General features: G+C 47.6%; 2 protein-coding genes and 1 long non-coding RNA gene across 4 annotated transcripts; 2 read left to right on the plus strand and 1 right to left on the minus strand.

Moving 5' to 3' along the window:
* The first annotated feature begins 22 nt into the window (after positions 1–22).
* Positions 23–6,013, plus strand: nenf (neudesin neurotrophic factor). Its single transcript, XM_086159402.1, has 5 exons — positions 23–132; positions 327–574; positions 720–780; positions 4,275–4,378; positions 5,235–6,013. The coding sequence occupies exons 2-5, from the start codon at positions 425–427 to the stop codon at positions 5,409–5,411; spliced, it is 492 nt and encodes a 163-aa protein (XP_086015528.1). The 5' UTR covers positions 23–132; positions 327–424; the 3' UTR covers positions 5,412–6,013.
* On the minus strand, positions 5,379–8,718 carry LOC147238125 (uncharacterized). Of its 2 annotated transcripts, none has more exons than XR_015107097.1 (3): positions 8,254–8,718; positions 6,207–6,281; positions 5,379–5,512 (listed from the first exon to the last, which is right to left on the minus strand). It is a non-coding gene; the product is annotated as an uncharacterized LOC147238125 (long non-coding RNA). The 2 variants fall into 2 exon arrangements; XR_015107096.1 differs by lacking the exon at positions 8,254–8,718 and adding an exon at positions 7,611–7,700.
* ezra (ezrin a) lies at positions 7,786–23,458 on the plus strand. Its single transcript, XM_086159377.1, has 13 exons — positions 7,786–7,926; positions 10,331–10,414; positions 11,976–12,071; positions 12,886–13,160; positions 14,285–14,368; positions 14,786–14,932; positions 15,587–15,683; positions 16,665–16,828; positions 17,364–17,494; positions 19,494–19,654; positions 20,956–21,048; positions 22,008–22,265; positions 23,024–23,458. The coding sequence occupies exons 1-13, from the start codon at positions 7,915–7,917 to the stop codon at positions 23,186–23,188; spliced, it is 1,767 nt and encodes a 588-aa protein (XP_086015503.1). The 5' UTR covers positions 7,786–7,914; the 3' UTR covers positions 23,189–23,458.
* The last annotated feature ends 1,624 nt before the right edge of the window (positions 23,459–25,082 follow it).

A 25,082-nucleotide genomic window follows, 5' to 3' on the forward strand; every position in this document is an offset into this window, starting at 1 on the left:
GCTCCGCTCCGCTCCCTGGCGTGGAGCGGAGCGGAGTGGAGTGGACGGCGCCGTGAGAGACAAGCGGGTATTTTCATCATCGCTCTCGAAATATGAACTGAAAGGCGGGAGGTTTTTGTTAAAATAAAGGAAGTACGGAAACACACTCTTTTCGTCTCTTCAAAAAAATATAGAATATCTTATTTGGCGTGCAAAACGGGTTCGAAATGCAAAACTACTTAGAGGGAACGTTTACTTTGTTGGAACCTTTAACCTTTACTTTGGGATTAGAAAGCTGTCGTTTTTACTTTCATTAATGTGTGTGTGTGTGTGTTGGGGGGGGGCAGCCTCGTCGTCCCATAACTTCCTCGGACCGTGAACGCATCACGTCTTCCTCCAGACCCGGGAAGACACGCCAACAAGCGTCCGCGTCCCGAACACCGTCATGGCAACGGCGGCGGCGGCGGCGGCCTGCGTCCTCCTGGCGCTGCTCGTCCCGGCCGCCGCGCAGGACGCCAAAGTAAAACGGAAAGGCCGGTTCGAACCGGTGCGTCTGTTCACGGAGGAGGAGCTCGGGAAGTTCGACGGCAGCGAGGTGAGGTCACTGCGTGGGGAGGGAGGAAGGAAGCCCGACGCTTTCCACGCGTGGATACAGAGTCACGTATCAGCGTATAGAAAAGAGACATTTGTTCCCGCCGTGACCCCCGTGACCCCCGTGACCCCCCTCTCTCTCGTCCTAGGAAGGAGTGCCCATTTACATGGCGGTGAAAGGCGTCGTGTTTGACGTCACGAAAGGAAAAGGTGATAAAGATATATATGTGTGTGTGTGTGTGTGTGTGTGTGTGAAGGTTCTGATTTGCAGAGTGGTGGGCACTATAGAGTACAGCACTGTATTGCGGTTGATGAGACGATCAGCAAAGTTATGGGAAGCAACTGAAGTGGAGCGAGAGCATCGAGCAGAAGGAGCTCCAGCGTGGATGGAGAAGCTCAGACGGAGCTGCTCTCTGGACATCTAGGAAAAATATTTGACGGGATGTCGAGAGAGGAACTACAGCACTGCATGAGGAAGTCTGGAGGGGCGGAGCGGTATGTCAAAGAGGTGCAGGACATGTATGCTAGCTGTGAGCCTCCATCAGGGATCAGCTCTGACAGGTTGACAGAGGAGGTTAGACAGGGACCTCCGTGGACCGCGACGTTCGCAGATGACCTCGTGATCCTTAGCGAGAGCTGGCGGAGGTATGCTCCGGACAGGAGAGGAATGAAGGTTACTTACAGCAAGGCAGAAGACGTGTATGTGAATGAGAGGAACCTGAGTGGAACGTGGAGGTTACAGGGAGTGGTGATTGAGAAGGTGGAGGATTTTAAGTTCATTATTAGGACTGGACGGTCCTTGACGGTCTCCTCGTCCAAGCCGAGGCCACAAAGAGCGAGACTCACCACAGGGACTTGTGCTCTACTTGTGCACGGCCATTTCATTGTGTGTTTCCAGCTTTTACCGGCGTACACCCTCAGTTGAGGGAGGCCGGCCCAGCGCGAGCTGATCAACCAGGGTGTGTGGAGAGGTCGGTTCCTGCCTCGGTTCCTGCCTCGGTTCCTGCGTGGGTCCCCCGGCGGCGCGGTGTCGGGGTGGGTGAGTCCCCCAGCGGCCCCGACAGGATCTTTCCTTCTAATCCAGAGCCACTGCCTGCTTCCTTCTGCCGTGCTACAAAGTGCCTTGATGGATTTCTGAGGGCTTGCCCCCGATCCTCAAGTCCTTCAGGAACCTTGTGGTGGACTTGGCAACCTTGGCCTTCCAACCTCTTGCTGTAGCCTCAGCCACCAGGTCAAAGTGACGCAGACTGTTCCGTTCAAAGGCCTCCCCTATGGCGTCCTCCCGAGGGACAGTCAACTCTGTCTGGAAGACACCGCAACAGGACTTTGACCAGAACCGGGCACAGAGTGTTTGCTGAGTTCTCCAACGGACGTAAGAGTTGTTTCTCAGTCACTGCAGAAGGCAGGGGTGCCTTCGTCGCACCGTCGTATCAATGGGTCGTTTGCTTTGTGGACCGTTGGCGAGGCATCTTGTGCCCTCGCGCCCAGAGACTCTGGCAGTATTTATCTTTTTGAAGTATTGCAGTATTGAGGGTCGACAGTTCAGAGCAATGAAAAGAGTGGAGAAGAGGTGAAGAAACATGTCCAAGCAGGCTGAAACGGCTGGAGGAAAGTGTCAGGGGGAATGTATGATTTTAGAGCGAATGAAATGTGGGGCAGGAAAGGTGTAGAGCAGAGGTTTCTGACCACCGGGCCGGCGAGGTGCTGTGGCCACCCTGGAGGGAGGAGCCGAAGGAAAAAGAAGACTTAGATAAAGGTCCCCCGTCACCTCGGTCATCGTCGATGGTTCTCAGATCTTGCCGTGGCAACTGGACTTGGTGTTTCTTCTTGAAGATGTTCCCTTTCTCACTGCCAAGTACAAGGTACGGACCGTTTTGACTCGTGCTCGGTGCTACAACGCTGTGGATATTCATCTTGTCACACTCACCCAAGAAACAACGGGAAATATTTACTGCTCTTCTTTTTCTTGTCACAACCCAACACTGGGTATGTTTGAGGGCGCACGAGTAAGCCAGGAAATTACGAAACAAGCGTGGCCTCGGTTTAATCCCCAATACCCTTAACTTTTACTTTTGTTTAACAATCTTTTAAGGCAAATACGGCAATCAAATAATTTCCGAAGCCGTCAGAGAGACTTCTGTACCTCTCGACAGGTTTTGTGTTTTTTTTTGATTAAACGGCTCCAGTTGCCCCGGGTTCATAGAGGGCCTTCTTCAGACGGCATGTTTCAGCTCCTTCCACAGACGTCCAGCAGGATTTTGATCAGGATTCATGGAAAGCCACTTCTGAATCGTCCCGATGTTTTGTTCTCAGCCATTCCTGGATGTCCTGGGGTCTTTGTCCCGCTGGAAGACCCATGACCTGCGGCTGAAACCCAGCTTTCTGGACTCCAGAATGCCTTGCTAGTCTTGAGATGGTCTTGTGCCAAACAGAAGTGAGCCTCCATGTTGCCCAGGAGGGACAGTGTGCTTGTGCTGGTATGCTTCATTTTTTTCTGTGAAGCTCCAGTTTCATCTCATTTGTCTAAAGGACATCCTCCCACAAGCTTTGTCAAGATGGATTGTAGCAAATTCCAGTTTGGCTCTTCGGGAATTGCTTTCAACAGTAGCCTCCTCCTCGGTTCTCCACTAGATGTTGCAATCTGACGCTGTTACCTCGACCTTGGAGTTCACCTTGAATGTCTCGGGACTCTTTGGTTACCATTTGGACTGTCCGTCCCTTCAACGTGACTTCAGTCTTCCTCTGGCAGCCGCCTCCGGAGAGATTAGCTACAGTCCCCTGGACCTTAAACTTCTGAATAATGTTTCAGCTGTAATCACAGGGACACCAAGCTGCTTGGAGACGGTCTTCTAGCCTTTACATCTCCCATGCTGCTCTGTCATTTTCTCCATAATCTCCTGAGGGCAACTCTCTCCGTGGCCTTCTGTGGACATCGGTGGTCCACGTATGGCAGACGCCACGTCACCAGAGGGCACAGCGATGACTCGTCTCGCTTTAAATAGGCCGATTTAGGGAAACATGTCAAATATGGTCACATTTTTTTCAATCTTTTCTCAGGATACCATCATTTTGTCCGGGTCTGTTTGATGGGTCGGTTTTTAAAAACAGTTATCATGAGCCACAATTAAAAAGCAATGTCTAACTGATTGGTTCATTTTCACTCTTTTTTTTTTTTTAATCATTTATTATTACTTTTGTCAGTTTCAAGTTATGTCAGCGACCATTGTGGGTTTTTCTTTCATGAACAAAGGGGTACCAACAACTTTGTCCACATTGTTTCTTCAGGAAACTCGACATGGTTTGTTAGACGATGATGAAACATCTTCAAGAGCAAGATAAGATAAGATTAACCTTAGGTCCGGTTGCCACAACAAGACTTTACAATAAGTAATTATATATGTGTGTGTGTGTGTGTTTGTATATTTATGTGTTTTTTTAATTTATTTTTTCCTATTTCGTCAATTATTTATCAATCTTTTTTTTTTACAATTTTATGTTATGCTACCATTTCTTGCTAGCGTTCATAGAATTTCACTGCTCCTGGAGAACTTTCTTTTTGAAATCTTTGCACGATGAGTGAATTTTCTTGCTAACGTTGCTGCTACCTTTGCCTGACTTGCTCTATGACTTCCCTCTGTGCCATGAAGCTGCATTCTGAATACATAAGCGCTGAATTTAATGTCATCTTTTGAATCCAACCTCAGAGTTTTATGGCAAAGACGCTCCGTACAACGCGCTGGTGGGAAAGGACTCGACGCGAGCTGTCGCCAAGATGTCCCTCGACCCGGAGGACCTGACGCCGGACATCGTGAGTCACATGCGACGTCACCTCTTGGTTCTATGACAGAGTTGTCATGTTCTGGCCTCACCTGCCTGGGTTCTCTCCAGGCTATCCGTCCAAAAGCAGCCAGTAGGTCAAGATCCTGATAGATCCAGACATGAGATACCTGTATCCTCAGACCTGTCAGAGTTTGCACCACAACGGACTGGGTTTGAAACAGCTAGTTAACGTAGAGCGGCGAACAGGAAACGCAGACCGGCCGGGGAGGACAGGGAGGGAACGGGCGGAAGGCGCTAGCGTTCGCCGTCGAGGGGAAGCTCGGTGGGGCGGCGGCGGGGCCGGGAAAGAGGCCGAGACCGAGGGACGCCGAGCAGGAACGCAGGGACGGCGGGCAGTGACGGGAGGCCTGGTCGGGAGGCGGCCAAGGCGGAAGCTGCCGCCCGTCAGGATGCAGGGGTTTACAGCGGCGGCGGTGGCGGGGAGCGATCGGGGAAGACCGAGGGCAACCGGTGAGGCTCAAAGCTCTGGCTTTTAAGAAACACCAGCGACGGGAGCGCACGGCTGGTGGTACGGGTCTCACGTGCGGAGACCACAGTAGCAAAAATGTTTCCTGTGTTAAGCAGGTGGAAGAACGGAAGTCAAGAAGCGTGGAATTGTTTTCTCTCTCTCGCATCACATCTAAGGAGGCGGCGGAAGTTCCCACCTTTTATTGCTCCCGAGAGAGAGACGAACGTTCCGCTCCCCCACTCTTACAGGGAAACCGACATAAATCACCCAATACCTGTGGTCATCCTAGGTTAGGTGCCACACCGGCGCCGTCTGAGCCGCTCCGGTTCCAATCAATAACCGATGGTTAAAGGTACCTTGTCCGTCCGTCCGTCAGATGGGCCTCACCGAGGAGCAGCTGGCGTCTCTGGACAACATTTTTGAAGGCACCTACAAGGCCAAGTATCCAATCGTGGGCTACACCGCCTCCCGCATCCTCAACCAGGACGGCAGCCCCGACCCAGACTTCAGGCCCGAGGACCAGCCTCACTTCCGCATCAGAGACGAGTTCTGATCCGGTTTCTCCTCTTCGTACAACGGGAGTCCCGGCCGGGCGCCGACAGGCCGGGACGCTTCGCAGGTCACAGCTGGGTTTTTCATCCAGTCGAGCTCAAGCTGGACACATAACAGTGGTAATATGTTCATTTTCTTTGCCAGCGCTGTCAGTTGCTGCAACATGTTAAGAGAAATACAACATTTATCATGTTTTTATTCTCAAGGGAGCGGGAGACTTTTTCCCCGGCCTTCATTTTGCCGCTTTCTCAGATGCAGTTTTCAGAGGTTTTATATTTTATCAGTTAAATGTATTTATTCGTGATTCCTCTCAACAATTTGGCTGTGAGCAAAATGCTTTTCACTGAAATATTTTCTGCATCCTACTTGAAGTAAGTATTTATATAGTTCTTTAAATAGTTATTTTTAATAATCAACTACAAACCAACTCTCGTACCTTTTTTTACAAATCTTAATCCGAATCTGATTTATCGTAATCTAAATATATATCTACATGCCATTGATTGTGTTTGTTTTTTTAAACTTATTTAAAGGTCTTAAATGGAGCTTTCAGTCTGTGGAAAAACCTGTAGTGCTTTACAAAACAACAAAATAAATAAATGATTAAACTCCCTGATGCTTCATTACTTAATGGATTTATTTTCAGTTTTTCTTCAAGCGGTAGATCAGAGCAGATAGAAATGTATGTCACTGTATGTAACAAAAAACATACACATATTTATATATTTATATATTTATACATTTACATATATATATATATGTGTGTATGTTTGTGTGTATATATCAGCAAACTCACCTGAAGAGAAAAATAGTTCCTTGCAAAACTGCAACAAGGCAGTCCTTCGATTATTTTAGTAACTGCATTTGAATTCTGAAAAGAAAAAGATGTTTGCATTAAGATTATTAAACCTTCCTTTTTTTACGAGGTGACGCAGCGGAAACCTATTTCCACAAATGAAAACAGCTTAATATGTAAACTCAGTAAAAGCTTCACTGATTTTTTTCCAAAAGTTATACAATTTGAAATGCAAAGTGTGTATATATATATATATATATATATATGGTAAAAAGTATTTGCTCATCCACTCAAATAATGGGAACCAGGTGTTCCAATCACTTCAAATCCAGGCTGAAATATTCCACAGTCGACTGTCCGCCGGATCAGAAGAACATGCAAGTGTTTGGGAACGACAGCAACTCGGCCACCAAGTGTTAGGCCACGTAAACTGACAGACGCTGAGGCGCATCGTGCCAAGAGGTCGCCCACTCTCTGCAGAGAGCGTGGCTGCAGACCTCCAAACTTCATGTGTCCTTCAGGTGAGCTGGAGAACAGAGCCCAGAGAGCTTCATAGAATGGCTCTCCATGGCCGAGCATCACCAAGTGCAATGCAAAGCGTGGGATGCGGCGGTGGAAAGCACGGCAACACTGGACTCCAGCGGTGCAGACGACTTCTCTGGAGTGATCCATCCTGCTTCTTCATCTGGCCATCTGACAGACTTGGGTTTGGCGGTCGCCAGGAGAGCGTTACTTGTATGACTGCATGGTGCATGGTGGGCTCATGGTGCGTCTTACCTTTGACCCCTTCGTCCCAGTGGAAGGAACTCCAAAAGCTTCAGCACACCAAGACATGTTGGACGATTCCATGGGAACCGTTTGGATTTGGACCCTTCCTTTTCCAACATGACTGAGCACCAGTGCAGAACGCAAGATCCAGAAACACATGGAGGCCAGTGAACTGACTGACCTGCGCAGAGTCCTGACCTCAACCCCACTCAACACCTTCGAGATGAAGGAGAGACCGAGAGCCAGGCCTTCCAGTCCAACATCACAAATGCTCTTCTGGAAGAACGCTCAGAAATTGCCGTAAAGATACTGCTGGACCTTGTGGACACACTTCCCAGAAGAGGAGAAGCTGCTCTGGCTGCAAAGGGTGGACGCGCCTCATATTAACCCTAAGGGGAGCCTGTGTGTGTGTGTGTGTGTGTGTGTGTGTGTGTGTGTGTGTGTGTTCATTTACAAAGTAAGGGTAAATATGTATTAAATATATCCTTTTTTTATTTGTACTTTTTCCTAATGTAAAAGTGATCTTTGTATGTAGCATGAAGCTCTTGAAGGTCTCCTGCGAGCGAGCCGTTTCCATGGCTCCGTCTTCCAGGTCGCAGGCGTTTATCATGATGTCTTTACGACGGCGTGACTCACCGCCGTCACCTCCGAACCCGCACCGTTCAAAGGTCGCCCCCGGCGGCCCGGAGACGCAGCTCCATCTTGGAGTTTGGAGGCGTCGACCGCGGCGGGAGTCGGGCCCGCGCCGCCGCAGCCGAGTCCCAACCCCCGACGTCACGGCGAGTCCAAAGGACGGCGGCCCTGCCCTTGAGCTCGCCGGCAGGAGTTGACTCTGCGCTCTTTATCAGGCGCGGGTTCTGCAGGACGTCGCTCACTGCAGCCGGAGGAAGCCTGGGAAACTCATTCAGCCGGTGAAGCTCAGCCTCTGACCACAGCCGAGATGCCCAGAACGGTAAGCCGGTCACGTTGTTATATTTCTACACCTTCTCTTCATCCAAACGTCCTCGGCGCTTTGAATCGGAATTCACGCTCGCTTTCTAACCTTCCCTCCTGGCGGCGTGGAAATCGTCTCAAACTTTTGCTTCTCTGCGTTTCATCTGAATCCCGTCGTCAGAGGAGCCGACCCTCGGGATATTTTACTGATTAACTAAAACGTGGAGCGGTTTGTTTTTTAAAGGCTCGCATTCCTGCGATGGAGAAACAAAGGGGCCTCTTTTGGATCTCGGGATGGGATGGGCTCCCCGTCGCCCCGCGTCGCCCGCCATAACGCCACGGTTACCTTCAGCGTCTCGTCGTCTGTCCATTAAATGTCAGCGGTGACACTGAGAACGCTCCCTCCCAGCCTTTCTGCTGAAAGGAAGTCGTTGAAAAGTCTGTCCGGGACTCTTTGTGTCCGAGGAAGCGATAAGGCGACCGGGCCTCGTGTTGACACTCCCAAGGAGAAAAGCTTTTCTGGAGAGGTCACTCTGACGTCTGTCCCGTATCGCACGAGTCTGAAGTCAAACAACCTGGAAAAATAAAGCTTCACGCATTCCAGAATCAACAAGAAGTTGATTCTGAGAACGGAAAGATGGAGTTATTGGAATTAAAATCAAAATCCAGACAGTTTAGAAAAAAGTCAAATAAAAAAAGCTGAAATTTGAGCCCGATCCAGATGTCGTAAAAAGCTGAGCGGAGTCGCGGCATTTCAACGCAGGTGAGACGTCAGGAGAAAAAACCTTGGTTCGACGTCTGACAGCTGTCGCGTGTTGGTCGGAAAGTAGAATCCAGCACGGGCTGAAATCCAAAGTTCAACTTAAAAACAAACAAAACATCAGAACAAGTCGGAAATCTCCCCGCATTTTGGCTGCTTAATAACACGACTTTAAAACAGAACCGTCGGCTGTCGACCCGCCGCCGACCTCTGGACGACGCCATCCAGACCGATCGATCGATCGATCGATCCCGGATCCATAAAGAGTTCCTCTCTTGACACTGATCGCAGCTGATACGGGGACGAGCAGAGTGACATCACTTATTTATTCTGCGTTTGCTGTGTTACCTGGACGCCTCGTCAAGCTTATCAATGGACAATCAATCAATAACAGATGCATCAATAAGGAGAAGGAGGGGCTTTATTGCACTTCGAAATAATAACTGAAAATAATGCCAAAAAAATCTAGTAAGTTGCCATGCAATCCTATACTCGCATATATTTTATCAAGGTTCTTTAGCAGGATATAAACAGGTTTTGTACTGATCCAATGGCAAATAAGCACATGACGCATTTATTCACCCTAACTGTCATTTTTATCACGCACACTATGTCCGTTCCTACGGTTTTATTAAGACATTTTAGCTCTCATTAATCCTTGCCATGACGTGTGAGATGTTTCAGCTTATTAACACAATCGTGGTCCTCGTTCTTTTGTATCGACGAAGAACATTTGTCCTGGAGACCTTCTGGAAACCTAATCCATATATAATGCAAATGCAAAAAGTTTCTCATGCTTTTGTGATTTCTGAATGTGTAAGATGTTTTTTGAGATCTTGCAGCTTTTAAAGCACATTTAATCATCAGCGAAACCCTAAAACGCTGAAATTGTCTCTTTCCGCCGCAACAGAGATGTGAGGCATGAGTGTTTGTGACCGAGAGTTTTATTTTGTTGCTGGTGTTTCCGTGGGTTTTATCTTTACGACTTTTGGGGTGTGATCTAGCTTCATAAAAACATTGTGAAACTGCAACAAACTCAGGTGCCTTGCAGAAGGGGGATGGGGGGGGGTGGCCTTCATTAGACTTTATTTTATTTTTCCCCTTTTTTAAAGTTGAACTCCATCTCCAGGAGAAGTTCCCTCCAGGACATGAGATTTTGCACTATCTCAGCTCTTTGAAAATGTTCTCCGTTGGTCGTTATCGCTGGCGTCCGAAGTAACGTGTGGATATTTCAATCTGTGCTCGCAGCCTCGTGGCACCTTGCAAAGTTGGTCCAAAGTCGAATGAGATAGTGAGCAATTATGGTTTATGAACAATCCGCTTCCCTGCTTGGAAGAATTAAAGGGATACGTCCGGAGCGGCCGACCCGCCTCGCTTCCCCGGAAAGACAAAGCCGTCATCGATCGCAATTTTTTTTCAACGGACGAGCTCAGTCAGATTTTGGACTCTCAATCTGATCGGTCAAATATGTCTTATTTTGTCGGCCGATAAAATGCGAACATTAATTGTCCGTCGTTCACATGTTGCATGACTATTTATTTCCATAAAATGTATCAAAAGTGTGACATCAGACACGTGTTGTGGACCCAAAGGAAGAACCGCCACCTCATCACGTGACCAATTTACCTTATTTGTTTTTCTTTTTGTTTGAAACTTTCCGTAGGTCAATGTTCGTGTGACCACAATGGATGCAGAGCTGGAGTTCTCCTTCCACCCCAACACCACCGGGAAACAGCTCTACGACCAGGTGTGTGTGTGTGTGTGTGTGTGTGTGTGTGGTGTCTAATCTGTGTCGGTTCTGAAATTTTAGCTGAAATAAAGGTCAAATAATTTGGTAGATGCAGCAACCAAAACATACGTAGCTTGAAGTTGAGGAGACGGAGAGCGAGAGGACAAATCATTGTAAGTGTCAAAAGTGTGTGTTCTGGTTTTCTCCCGTCTTCTGGCAGCGTGACCACCTGGAGATTAATGTTTTCACCACAAGGTTTGGACCAGTGTTTGAAGAATATGGCTCAGGGGTTAATAAATCAACCATATTAATCCAATAACTGCACCCAATCAGGAATCTTTTCATGGGAAAAACACCCGAGATGATCTTTTATAGAAATGAGCCGTACATCCAAGCCAAGCAATAGAAGGAGCATTTTTTTATTAGATTTTCACTCAACAAAGCCTTTTTTTATTCATTTTATCCAAACGCGAGGCTACAAGTTTTGAGGAGTCGTGTGTCGGAGCAAAGCTAAACTATGACGGCGACAACGAAGGCAATGAACGCCCTCCTTCCCTGGAGCTGGAGGTCTTGGGTCACCTGAACCTTCTGTCCCTGGACAGGAAGACGGCGTGGTGTTTCCCACCAGGCGTCTCACAAATACGCCCCCTCAAAAAGACGGGAATGGAGAGAAGTGTAACTCTCGCCCCACGTTTGCCAGCGAGGCTCTCGTCCGGGTTTTACGGCGGTTTCTCTGAAGCCGTGGCGAAAAGCAAAACGTCAGCAGCCTGCCGGGATCGAAAAACGGAAGAGCGATTTAAACATTTACCAGCCCGTTAGTCACTAAACACAAGCCTGTCTAAGATTCGTCAGGACTGTTTGAGCTCCGCGTCTTCAAACAAGTCTAACATTTTTGGAGAAATCTTTAACGGGCGAGTCCGAGTTAAGGATCCCACTTTACTGCCCTTCTTTTCTAAACTTCCAGAGATAATTGTGGCTTTTCGACGTCCTGACCTCGACGACCGGATCAAACCGGTTGCTTTCTAGACGGGTCACGCCAGGTGACGCCCCTGAGGTGTGGAAACTGTAAGACTCTGAAAAAGGTGTCAGTCTGCATTTATTGAATTAAAAAAACATTAGAATGCACAATATTATCTTTTAAGACTCAAGTCACACTTTTCAAATGGTTGGATGTATCTTTGGAGGTCAAATTGTATGGAAATAAATGGCCTGGAGTCCGTTTAGACTGCGAGGGCGAACCTCAAGGGTCCACGATGGGGCCTCTGTTTATTTATAGCCGGGTTTGTCACGCATCCACCCAAGTATCCACAAGCCTTTTCATGCAGGGGAGTTGAAATGAGAAGTAAAACAAAGAGCAGCCCTTTCAGTATTGGAGGAGAATCCAAAGTCGGGGCGGCTATCAGGGCTGCTCAGCCTCTATCATGGTAGCTCGGGGTTTCTATGCTCATGTAAAGACTTGAGCGGGTGATCCAGACACAGGAATGCGACTCATCCCAATGATAAGGATCTGTTTCTTTCATAAAAGTAGGACCTAATTTGAAAATGTCCAAGACTTTCAACTAAATAATTCCCATCTTAGGTGGCCAGGACCATCGGACTCCGTGAGATTTGGTACTTCGGGCTCCAGTTTGTCGACAACAAAGGCTTCCTCACGTGGCTGAACAACGACAAGAAGGTGAGCTTTTCCTGCCCTTTTGACATCGGACGATGTGAAGTAACAACAAAATTCTAGCGCAGAGGTGGGCAAACTACGGCCCGCGGGCCAAATCCGGCCCATTGGTCTTGTTAATCCGGATTGGTGCAGAATTCAAACATGAGATAATTTCATTTTTGGAGCTACTTTTCCTGAGCTGAATAATACAGATTGACCTTGTGATTTAGCCTTTTATTGTTGACGTACGGACACACATGGATGAGCTGCACGTGAAGCTACGAGGGAAAAACTAGTTTGTGCATGAAATGCAAGCAAAGGTCAGAGCCTTCAAAACCAAGCTGGGTTTATTTTCAAAGCAGATATCAGACGAGTCTGATATGTATTGCTAATAGATTTTTTTTTTTTTTCTATGTAGCGTCTCTTGTGCTGAACCGGCCCGTCTGTCAAATTTTAAAAGTCCATGCGGCCCCTGAGACAAAAAGTTTGCCCACCTCTGTATTGCATCTTCACGCATCTGCAGAGCTGCCCGTCACCGCGCCGAACCGTTTGGTTTCACATTAACGGATTTTTTAAAGTAAAGTGCGGAAACTTTTGTTTTACAGCCACTCATTTGTTAAGCGTTCTTTGTTTTTTGACCTCGTACGGAATCGAATAAACGAGTTACTCTCCTCACACGTAACGTAGTTCTAAGTCATGACCTCAAAGTTGCTGAAGGTTGTCTCAAAAAAACAGTCCTGGGTCAAACTCATCAGGAGTTTATTTAAGTAGTATTAAATGTTATCTGTTGTGTAATTTGACTTTGCCGTCGCCGGTTCTCCGCTCTTGTGCTGCTCAGGTCATGTCCCAGGACGTGAAGAAGGAGAGCCCGCTGCAGTTCAAGCTGAGGGCCAAGTATTACCCGGAGGATGTGACGGAGGAGCTGATCCAGGACGTCACCCGCAAGCTCTTCTTCCTGCAGGTGAAGGAGGACATCCTGGCGGAGGAGGTCTTCTGTCCTTCGGAAACCGCCGTGCTGCTGGCGTCCTACGCCGTGCAGGCCAAGCACGGGGACTACGACGAGGCGGAGCAGCAGCCGGGGTTCCTCTCCGATGAGCGCCTGCTGGCCAAAAAGTAAGCCGACCTCTCCGGTGACTCTCGCCCTGCGGTTCCGATGCTAAGCTATGAGGCGGTCCGTTCCAGAAACCCCACGCTGCAGTACTTCTTCCCTCTGAAGACGAGCAGCCTTGTGCTTTTAGCACAGGAAGGAACGCCTTCGGGGTCACGATCTCTCCGCCCGGTCGGAGCCGACGCCTCTTTTTCGCAGGAATTGGGTGACGAGACGGACGCCATACAGGGAGCTTTGATTGCAGGATGGTCAGATATCGCAGCACCAGTTTCACCGCTGCGGTGCGAATGCACCGGCCGGCAACTGAGACCCAAACACGAACCTGAAGCTGTGAAATGATAGAAACACCCCAGGGGGAAATAAAAATCCATTTTTGAATGTCGAATATCTGAAAACAGGCGTAAAAAGATCGACAAGATGCGAGAAGCTGCACTTATGATAAACGATTTATTTAAAACCCTATTTTGTATGGAGGTCGTGAGAGGAGGACGGCATTACGATAAGATGTCAACATTTTTTAATGTATAATGTAAGATTCTGTATTTGTGATCTGACCAATGTCCCAACATAATCCTGAATTATAACGGTCAATAAATATTTTGCATTTAAGTGACATACTTAAATTGTACATTCACCAAAAATATAATCAACAGAAGCAAATCAAGAGGAGATGCTTAAGCGCCCCGCCGTCAAACATTTTGTGTTTATACTGTATACACCGTGTGTGTGTGTGTGTGTGTGTTTGTGTGTGTGTGCGTCTTTGTAGGATTTGTTTTTTTAAATTCATACGCTTTTTTATTTGAACTGTGAAGCAAATACGAAACAAGTATAAAAAGTGCGCTGGATTCTACAGTATGCATGCATTACTGCAATTTGCAAACCTGCAATTTGTCGGCGCCGAAGCTGGAAAAGCGGCCAACGGTTGGAAAGAGTTTTTTCTTTCTAATGCGGAGCTCATGACGTACGAAGAGCTGGACCTTCTGGGAAACTCACATTTCTTACCCAGTCGTAGCACGTCCTCACACCCGCAGATAACCGACACAAAGGACTGTTTGTTTTAGCGCAGATTGTTCAGGCAGGCTGTTGACATTTTCACCGGGTTCCTGACGAAACGTCGTTTCCCCCCCAGAGTTCTGGATCAGCACAATCTGACCAAGGAGGAGTGGGAGGTGAGGATCCAGGGCTGGCACAAGGAGCACAGGTCCATGCTCAAGTAAGTCAACCATTACAAATGCTTTTTTTTGTTCGTTTAAACGTCCAAACCGTACGGTGTTTAGTTTTGAAGCACATTTGGATTTTGAGTCCGAACATTTATTGCAGAAATGTTGCGTCCGGTCAAAACTGGACATTTTACCCGAGTGGTACCACCGCGTTCCTCGGGGTTCGATTGGGTTTAACATAAGTCCAAAGGGAGGCGGTTAAAAACCCCAACAAGGAAAGAATCAAAACATTTGCTGCTGGTTTTCAAAACCGCCTCAACAAAACTTGAGCTATCGACCGTCGACAATGCAAAGAACATTTCACGAAACTGATTTTCCGGCACGTTATGGCTCGTTATTAGAAAATATTTAAGTGAACACAAAACATCTGAGGTCGCTTGGAATCCAGCCTGCGTGTCTGATGGTCACAGGGAGGACGCCATCCTCGAGTACCTGAAGATCACCCAGGACCTGGAGATGTACGGCGTCAACTACTTTGAGATCAAGAACAAAAAGGGCACGGACCTGTGGCTGGGCGTGGACGCGCTGGGAGTCAACATCTACGAGAAGTCGGACAAGTAAGACCACCAGGCTTTTGACAAACCGGCCAAAATCCCGACTCGACTTCCCGTTTGAAGTAACATCTCGACCTCCAGGCTGTTGGTTTCCTGGGATTCCGCCTCAACTTCCTCTCCTCAGATCAGCCGTCTCCATCACAAGCGCCGCCGTGTAATCTGATTACTGCTCTCCGACACCCATACAGATAGTATCTTCTTTAATTATCCGCATTCTATCAAGCAGTGGTGACTGAGGATTATTATTTTTTGTTATTTCCATTTAGTCTCCTTTTTCGGCAGTTTTGCTGCTGGTTTTATTGAATCTTTCATTTTGGTGAATTCGTTTAAAAACACCCCGTTGTCGTCGCATCTCGACGAAACGGTCAACAACACGTCGGGACCTACATTTAACCAAATGGCATCCAAGCAACGTTTCGGACCGGTCAAGAGTAGACGTGCTACAAACCCGTCTTTGGAGAATAAAACTGTGCCGTTAATCTTTCACAAGCTGGTATTCGTATCAATCTGGCGACTGAGTCCGTCCCACGCTGAGAGCCTGCATGTAGCAAGAAGAAGCTACTTTTCCAATGTCATCTGTAATCTTCTGCCGGTCACGTAGCCGTGGTGGAGGACGTCTTCTCAGGCCGTCCGCTCACCTCTCCTTCCATCCGCCAGGCTGACGCCCAAGGTCGGTTTCCCCTGGAGCGAAATCCGAAACATTTCCTTCAGCGATAAGAAATTCACCATCAAGCCGATTGACAAGAAGGCTCCCGTGAGTATCGGCGCTCGGAAATGACGGAATCTTCACACGAACGCGTTCGTCCAGATTCATTTATATAAATGGCTAATTTGATTAAAAACTGTTATGCAATTGGCAATTTTAACACACTTAAACAAGTCAGGCTGTCTCGTGAGTTTGGCTAAAAGGACATGGGAATATGGATGATTGTTTGTTTGGTGTTAAGAAATGTGGTTGGTAAATATGGTGCAATTAGCATCTTTTCTTTTAACTGTTTTTTTTATTTATTTTGCAATCTGGACTCCACATCTGTTTAGTTTTGATAAAACGTGCATTAAGTGTATAATTATCACCCTCTACATTCGTCTTTTGCCCTCGTCAGATGAAACACAGAAACGAACATTTGTTATTGATCTAAAGAATCCGCAGTGACTCTGGGATTAATCAGATTTAAAAAGTGCACTGAAAAAATACACTGGATCGAAGCCGTTCCTTATCCTGATCATTTAGATGTGTGAACAACATTCACCTCACATTTTGAGACGCCACTAAAATGTGACGATGTGGACAAATCGTAACATTCCCGGATGCACTTGACTGCGAAATGTACGGTGAACCCTCGGAGTTAACGAGAATTCATTTGTGAGGAGTCTTTCAAACACAGAAAATAGATGCTGGTTCTACGAAAAAGAAAAAACAAAAGTTCTACAGCGTTTGGAAAAGACTTTCGGAATGTAAGAATATGAAAAAGCGAACGTCCCCATAAATATTGGCAGGAAAAATTTCTGACCTAATTTCTCCCGAGTCCTCGGGTCCCCTGAAGGAAGGTTTTGTTCTTCTTGCATCAACGAAACCAAATTATAGGAAAGGAAAGAAGCTTCACGACAACAAAGCACCTCTGTTATTTTATCATCCTTATTCTTATTGTTCCACCGCATGTTTTCCCGGACGTTGTGGCGATCAATGATGACAATGATCGATGATGACACGCTGTCCCGGACGTGTCGTTGGCAGGATTTCATTTTCTACGCCCCGCGGCTGCGCGTCAACAAGCGCATCCTCCAGCTCTGCATGGGCAACCATGACCTGTACATGCGCCGCCGCAAGACCGACACCATCGAGGTCCAGCAGATGAAGGCCCAGGCCAAAGAGGAGCGCCAGCAGAAGAAGCTGGAGCGGTAGGTCCAGGCCGGGGTGGTGACGGGAAACTCGACTAGGAATGCCGGGACCCTGGTCCTGGGGGAGGAGGACGTCTCCACGCTTTCATAGACGGGGTTCATCTTCGCCTCACCTCATTTAGCCGCCCTGAAATGCTGGAGCCCATGTTGGTTACCGTGGCGATTGCAAGTCCCACAGATGATGGAGAGGGACGTTCTGCCGCCTTACTAGCTCGTCTGCAGACGGAGCAACACACCCGGAGCGTGACAACGCTTTTAGGAACTCTCCGAGTAACCGTGGCAACAACAGTCTCGAAGAGAATAGACAGACGGCGGCGCAAAACAAATGTAGCCCAACATAGTTGTTGAAATGTGCATCCGCTCGTCGATCGACTCTCGATGGGGTTTCGTGGCAACGAACGCTGGCGTTCCATTTGAAACCATCAAACCCTTGAGGGCAAAAAGCGGCCGCTTCCTCAGGTTGTTGGGTTTTTTTTGGATTCACATTGAATATTTGAAGGAAGCTTTGTAACGAAGGTCTCCTGCCGTCCTGCAGGGAGCAGCTGGAGAGTGAGAAGAAGAGGAGGGCGGCCATCGAGAAGGAGAAGGACGCGATGGAGCAGGAGAAGCGGGAGATGATGCTGAAGCTGCAGCAGTATGAGGAGACGACCAAGAGAGCAGAGAAAGGTGAGGCTTTGCTCCACAGCCTCCGTCCAACCGCACAAAACCCTTCCGCCCGAGGAAAAGCCGAGGACGCCGTCCTTTTTCTCTCCTTGGGAGAACTGGAAGGAAAGATCGGGGTGTTCGCTTTCCCCGACGAGCACGGAAAATTAGCCAAAAGGCAGAACAAACAAAACACTGTGTTTTTTTCACATTTTTATTCCACTTTTCACTTCATTTATTTCTGTTAAAGAAAAAAAAGTAATTCGACCGGATGAAGCGTCAGCATTTAGACCAGGGCTCAGGAACCTGCGGCTCTTCTGGTGATGCCGTACGGCTCCCTGACAATTCTGAGTTGAAAAAGAAAATATCGGTTTGGAACTGATTTTAAAATACTTGTGATATTCCTTCATAATAATTTTAGGGTTAGATGGAGAAAGTTGATCCCCTGAGGGGAAAAGCCCAAAGAAGAAGATTTCTTCATAATACCGTGTCAGTTTAAAGTAAACAGAAATTAGTTTTGAAGATAAATTTCGCCCGTCGGTCGGGTCGGGAACCGTTGGCTTCCGAGCACGTCTGGGCCGTTGTAAAGGGGAAGAAATTCATTTGATCAAATCGCCAACTAGTTTATCCGCATCAACCCTCGTAAGGGAAAAGATGGCGACAAAGAAAGACAAGACGATGCTTACCGTGCGTTCCAGGCTGCTGGACGGAGGAATTTAATTTGGATCTGCGGTACGTCTAATATGCTGTGATAAAACTGCATGGATGAAACGGTCAAATATAAAGAAGCAAATCCATGCAGCACCAGAGGTCGCATTAAATTAAGACCTTTTTCATTTTTTGTGCGTTAAAAATACCATATGGCTCTCAATGAAACATAAAGAAATATTTGGCTTTTACGGCTCTCCCAGTCAAAGGTTCCCGACCCCTGGTTTCGACCTTCATGAAGGTTTGCCGCAACCAGACAGAAAACATGCAGGGCACCGAGAAGAACCCCAGCGACACGCTGAGGTTACAGGGAGCGGACCTGCAGGAGATGCAGGATTTGAATTATTCCCGATAAACCGCGGAGAGGCACGGAGAGCGTGGCGGCGGGCGGACGGACATGGCCGGAGAAAAGGGTCGGGGTGACGGGCGATGAAAGAGTGACGGCGAGGAAGAAGGAGGTGAGAGCGGCGACGCTGCGTGGCATCGAGGAAGAGCAAGAAGCACAGATGAAGATGCTGAGCTTCTCTTCAGGCGAGTCCGTCGGAGGGACGGAGCGAGTCAGATGTTTCGGACGGCGAGGTCTGAAGGCTCGAGGGCGGATCCGAGACCACACTCAGCCATGTCGAGAGAGAGGAGGATTCAAACTCGACGGCTTGCTGACCTCCTCTGTTCATCCACCGGAAGGACAGTCACACCGAGATGCACGTTTTTAACACGTTTGTCTTTTGGTTTCGCGTCTGGTTTTCCGAAGCAGCTGTAAGAAGAGAAAAAGAACTGCATTTGATTCAAAAGATTGACGTCATTTCACATTTCCAACAGACTGACTGATGACTGAGACCTGAACGACTCACATTCAAATGGCTGAATTTCTCCAACATCTTATATTTCACTTATAAATGACTTTTGATGTGCCGTAAAATTATTGTTGAATACGCCTCAATCCTATTATTATAAACATTTGTTTTAGTAGAAAGAGTAACTGCACTGATGTCTTTGAAATGTTTTTAAAAAGTGCAGTTAAGTGTCTTGGAATTTGAATGTTGAATTCTGTCATGATTTGTCTTAATTGCCGCTAAAGCAGTTTGTTTTATGAAGATGTTTTGCCACAAACAGCACGATCTCTTAACCGCAAACCGTATTTAACATCAAGAGAAACAAAGAAAAAACAAGATTCAGGCCAAGTGCACACTTCTTGGGTACCTTGTAGAAACGTGTGTGTGTGTGTGTGTGTGTGTGTGTGTGTGTGTGTGTGTGTGTGTGTGTGTGTGTGTGTGTGTGTGTGTGTGTGTGTGTGTGTGTGTGTGTGTGTGTGCAGAGCTGCAGGAGCAGCTGGACCGGGCGCTGAGGCTGGAGGAGGAGAGGCGGCGGGTGGAGCAGGAGTCGTCCCGGCTGGAGGCGGAGAGGATGGAGGCCATCATCGCCAAGGAGGAGCTGGCCAGGCAGGCTGAGCTCCAGATGAAGAGCCAGGAGCAGCTGGTGAGGGAGGAGGACGCCTGGGGTTTCTCCTCTTTACCCCATCTATTTCTAGTAGTATAGTGTAATGGAAGTGTGTGTGTGTCTGTTTGAGTTCTTCTTTCGGCTTTTCCCTTCAGGTGTCGCCACAGCGAGTCAACGTTCTCCATCTAACCCTATTCTCTGAATCCTCCTCTCTCACACCAACTACCTTCATATCCTCTCTCACTACGTCCATAAATCTTCTCTTTGGTCTTCCTCCAGACCTCCTGCCTGTCAGCTCCACCTTCAGCAACCTTCTACCCAGATTTTCACCATGAACACTCCTTTGTTCATGTCCAAACCATCTCAATCATCACTTTATCTCGGTCATACATGTCCTGCACCCCTGTGACAAATTTTTCTTTTCCTTTGGTCTTTTCCCTTCAGGTGTCGCCACAGCGAGTCAACCTTCTCCATCTAACCCTATTCTCTGGATCCTCCTCTTTCACACCGACTACCTTCATATCTTCTCTCACGACGTCCATAACTCTTCTCTTTGGTCTTCCTCCAGACCTCTTGCCTGGCAGCTCCAACTCCAGCATCCATCTACCAATATATTCTCTATCCCTCCTCTGTCCATGACCCGACCATCTCCGTCTGGCTTCTCTGACCTTCTCTCCAAAACATCTAACATGTGCTGTTCCTCTGATGGACTCCTTCCTGATCCTCTCCATCCTGGTCACTCCCAAAGAGAACCTCAACATCTTCATCTCTGCAACCTCTAGTTCTGCCTGCTGTCTTTTGGTCATTGGAACAGTATCTAGTCCAAACATCATCTCTGGTCTCACCACTGTCTTGTACACCTTTCCTTTTATTCTGGCTGATGTTCTTCTATCTCTTGGTACCCCTGACACTTTTCTCCACCCATTCCAACCTGCTCGGACCGTCTCTTCACCTCTTCTCCACACTCTCCTACGCTCTGGACTGTTGACCCCAAGTACCTGAAATCCTCCAGCTTCTTGATCTCCACTCCTTGTAGCCTCACCGTTCCACCCGAGTTCCTCTCATTCACACACATATAATATGTGTATATATTATATGTGTGTGTATATAATATACACACACATATGTCATATGTCTGTTTGAGTTACACACACGTATAAAAACACATCCCAACATTGGAAAAGATTTGATCAAATCCGTGTTTTTATATTTTTCTTCGTTTTTTCGCCCGCCGTGTCTTGAACCTGCATTTCCTCCCGTATTCTTTCCCTCGGTAATGTGTGTGAGCGAGAGGGGTGTTAACCGAGAGCGTAGATATGAAGGTGTGTGTCCTCCTGCAGGCTGCAGAGCTGGCCGAGTACAGCGCCAAGATCATGCTGCTGGAGGAGGCCAAGAAGGTCAAGGAGGAGGAGGCGGAGACGTGGCACAGCAAGGTGGGCTTCTCGCCGCCACGCCCACCGCCGCAATATCCTGCCGTCCTCGCGGAAAAGACGATCATCTTTTCAGTTTCGTCGCGTAAACCGACCCGGCTTTTCGGACGTCGGTATTCGGTGGGACGGAGGTCGCGAGGTCGTCGGGATTCCGGACGTCGATCATTTCGATCCCGAGGCCCGAGTCGCGTTGATGAACGAACGAGGGAAGGAGAAAGGATGGAAAGATAAAAGATACCGAGAGGCCGAAAGGAAAAATACCGAGGAAGCCGAGATAAGAGGAAATATAGAGGAGAAAAAGACGCAAGAAGAGGATAAGGGGAGGTCGAAGGGGTGATGGGATAGAGGGGAGATAAGAAGCTCAAATAGGACCAAGAGGGAAGATTAGATTGAATGAGCTAATCAGGTAAAACAGCAATTTGACAACTAACCAAGGGAAGATAAGATGAATGTAAGGTGAGAACAGATCTGGTGACTGATCAGGTAAAAACAAGAATATGAAGACAAGGAACTGAAGGAAGAGAAGATGGAAAGAGATTGTTTGGTGAAAACAAGAATGACAACTGAGGTGAGATAAGATCTAATGGGTTTGTTCGCTGAAAACAAGAATATCTCAACGCTACGTTAAGACGAGATCAATGAGTTTATGTGGTTAAAAACAACAAGAGCATAAGCTGAGCTAAGAAGATGGGATTAGGAAATCTCTCTATATCTGCATGTGACGGCTTTAAGATCAAGTTGAAATTAGGAAAGTGGATAAGCTGAATTAAGGGGAGATGAGAAGATGTGGTTGCTAAAGTTAGCTCCGTGGCTCAGATGAGACGTTTACGGACGGCGAAACTTCCGACGGACCATTTCAGAGGCGCTCGAATGAAATGATCAGTTCAAAGAAGCCAGAAGTCTGGATGGAGATCATTCTGAGACGTTCACCTTGAATGACCCCGTCTCCTCTTCCCTGCCAGGCCAAAGAAGTCGAGGAGCACCTGCTCAAGACGAAGGAGGAGCTGCACAGCGTGATGTCCTCCGCCGCCGCCGCCCCCGCCGCCGTCCCCCCCGCCTCCTCCTCGTCCTCCTCGGACAGCGAGAGCGACCACGAGCACAGCGAGGAGAACAGCACCTACAGCGCCGAGCTGCAGACGCAGGGCGTCGCCGACCACCGCCGGGAGGAGGAGCGTCTCACCGAGGCCGAGAAGAACGAGCGCCTGCAGAAGCAGCTGAAGGTCCTGCGCTTTTCAGCCCGTCTGGGGTTTTCCCTTTCTTTCCTCCAGGCTTTCCACTTGAATGGTCAAAGTAGCCGCGTCCCAAAATGACCTCTGTAAAAGCAGTAGCGACTCGGTTCTTTGGTTACCGTGGTTACGCTCCCCTCCGAACATCGTCCGCGAGCGCGACCGCTCGGGTGGTTTTTGGCGCTTCCAGTGTTTGCTAACAGAAGGTCGTTGGCAAAACAAAGAGTTTGAATTTAGGGCCTGTAAAAATTGCAATCGGGTCGGACGACTTCGCCGATTTCATCCTTTGTTTTAAATCAAATTAGTTTCTTGCACAGTTTAGACATTTCTCCCATTTTTTTGTAGTGTTTTTTGAGCTATAGTGTTATTTTTCTCTCAATGTTTATTTCACGTGCTGTCATGGTTGTGTTTCTAAGGACAACTCCTCACTAAATGTTTCGGTTAATATTTAGGCTAGCGCTTCTTACGCTTTTAGCAACAAGACAGCGGAATATCGTGATCATTTTTTGGACTCTCCCTGGTATTTTAGTTTATATTTAGTCGATTTTAACCCTCGTATTATGTTAAGGGTCAATTTGACCCATTTCACCCATTGACCCAATGGGTCAAATTGACCCTTAACATAATACGAGGGTTAAAGGTGGATTTCAGCCCCCCGACCCGTCGCTGACAGTTTGTGAGTTTGCGGTTTGCAAGCTATGCTTTAAGGTGTCGGAGGGCGAGCCGGTAACCGAGCGCTGCTCCGTCCCCAGGCTCTGAGCTCGGAGCTGGCCCAGGCCCGGGACGACGACAAGGAGACGCAGATCGACCTGCTGCACGCCGAGAACGTCCGGGTCGGCCGCGACAAGTACAAGACGCTGCGCCAGATCCGCATGGGTAACACCAAGCAGAGGATCGACGAGTTCGAGGCTTTGTAAGGAAATTCCGGCCGCCTCGGGCACCTGACCGGCCCGCCGGCCCGTCACAGCTTTAAAATAAACAAAAAAGGTGTAAAAGTGTTAAAACGGCACCGCCATGTTTTTATTTTATTTTATTCCAGCAGTTTCACATTTGAATGTTTCTCTTGAAAAAGTGCTCTGTTTTGTTTTTCACTTCCTTAAGCACTTAAACATCTCCAGGGAGCTGCGGCTCCAAGAGTGCGAGCAGCCAGTACTGTACAAACACAATAAAATTTAAAAAAACACAAACCGAATCGGCCGTCCGGGTTTCTATTATTCCTCATCTTTTAATAAATCAATTTTTAATGTTAAAAAGTTTCCCGGAAAACGTGGGTTTTCTGTCTTTGAAAAGTCTAAGTATTGCAGAGGGGAAAAAAAAACACCCAAAAAGTGATTTTGGGCGGCGAACAGCAGGGATTTCCTCCATCAGAATTATTGATAATGATATTTCTTGCCTCTTAGGTCATACAGATGTACTCAGGAGCAAATAGTTCTTGGATATTCTTCCATTTGTTTTGCACATTCCACACCAGTTTTGGTAGTAAATAAATAAGTAGGACGGTTTTGTCGTCGGGGGGGAATGAATGACACCGAAATAAGTTCCGCCACTTCCAGAAATAGTCAATGAAAAATGTAAAGGCGTATTTCCCAGCGGCCTTCCTTTCCTTGTGTATGGTTTACTCTGCCGAGGTTTCCGGTAAACGTCAGGAGGACTTTCTGGACGACTTTTATCGCCCGTTATGACTTTTTTTTACTGCGGATTTCCTGCCGTTTCTCTTTGAATTCAAATATTTACCCTCGGAGCCGAGGACGCCGGAGGGCCGTCCTTCGATCCGCCCGCATTTCCAGGATATCGGCGTCGTATCAAATCCGATCACGTGTCAAGAATCGCAAACATCTGGCCTCCTTTCCGCTCTCCTGTGTTTTTATGACGGCGCAACGACGTGCCTTCTCAATATTTGCTTATGGAAACATTTTTGGTGTGTGTCATGTGAGCGAAGGGCTTCCGGACCGGCGGGGAACCCAGAGACTCAACAGCACCCACATGTAGATGAATTTATTCCCTTTGTTTCATTTGATTCATTTAGGTTTATCTTTAAGTTTCAGGCATTTGGGTGCGATGGTGCATCTTCCATTAAATTCAAATCGATGCATTTTTCCCAGAGGGACAAATAAAAGGGGCGCACACACACACACACACACACACACACACACACACACACACACACACACACACATAGGTGTGGGATGTATAATTGTAAAGTTCCAGTCAATTATATCTGCTATACTTAGGGGAAAATGAATGAATAAATAAAATATGGCATCACAACAAAGTATAATCTCCTACCTTGCACTGTGGAAATGATAGTTAGAATTCCATTGGAAAGGGAAACACATTCCCTCTCCGCGCATGACAACAAACACTTTGTGTGTGTGTGAGATGAGATGTCAATAATGTATGTGTTTATATACCGTGTGCGTATATATGTATATGTGCGTACACTCACACACACAACATATATGGTATTGATATTTGTGTGTTAAATCCATTCATTTTGTGAAAAAGGTGAACTGAGTTTTTAATTTCTATCCACCTTTCTGTCTCCGTCTCTAAATTTGCCATTTATTGCCGACTTCCCTCTCAGTGTCTTCGGATGCTGCCAGGAAGGCGGCGTCTTTTAAATATTTACCCGGAGGAGAAAAGATGGCCGTCCCCCCGGTTGCCAGACAACTTGTGAAGCCGGTCGAGCGTCTAAGTTTGTTTAAATAGCTCCTGGGTCAACATTTGATCCGGGAGCCCGACCCGGCCACATCGGAAGAGAAGGCGAGCGCCAGAAGGAAGCCTGGATGAGAATCTGCGGGATCGCCCTGT

Source organism: Fistularia commersonii, chromosome 1 (genome assembly GCF_037954325.1).
Source record: "Fistularia commersonii isolate RoL2024-O1a breed Wild chromosome 1, RoL_Fcom_v1.0, whole genome shotgun sequence".
In the NCBI taxonomy this organism is placed as follows: domain Eukaryota; kingdom Metazoa; phylum Chordata; class Actinopteri; order Syngnathiformes; family Fistulariidae; genus Fistularia; species Fistularia commersonii.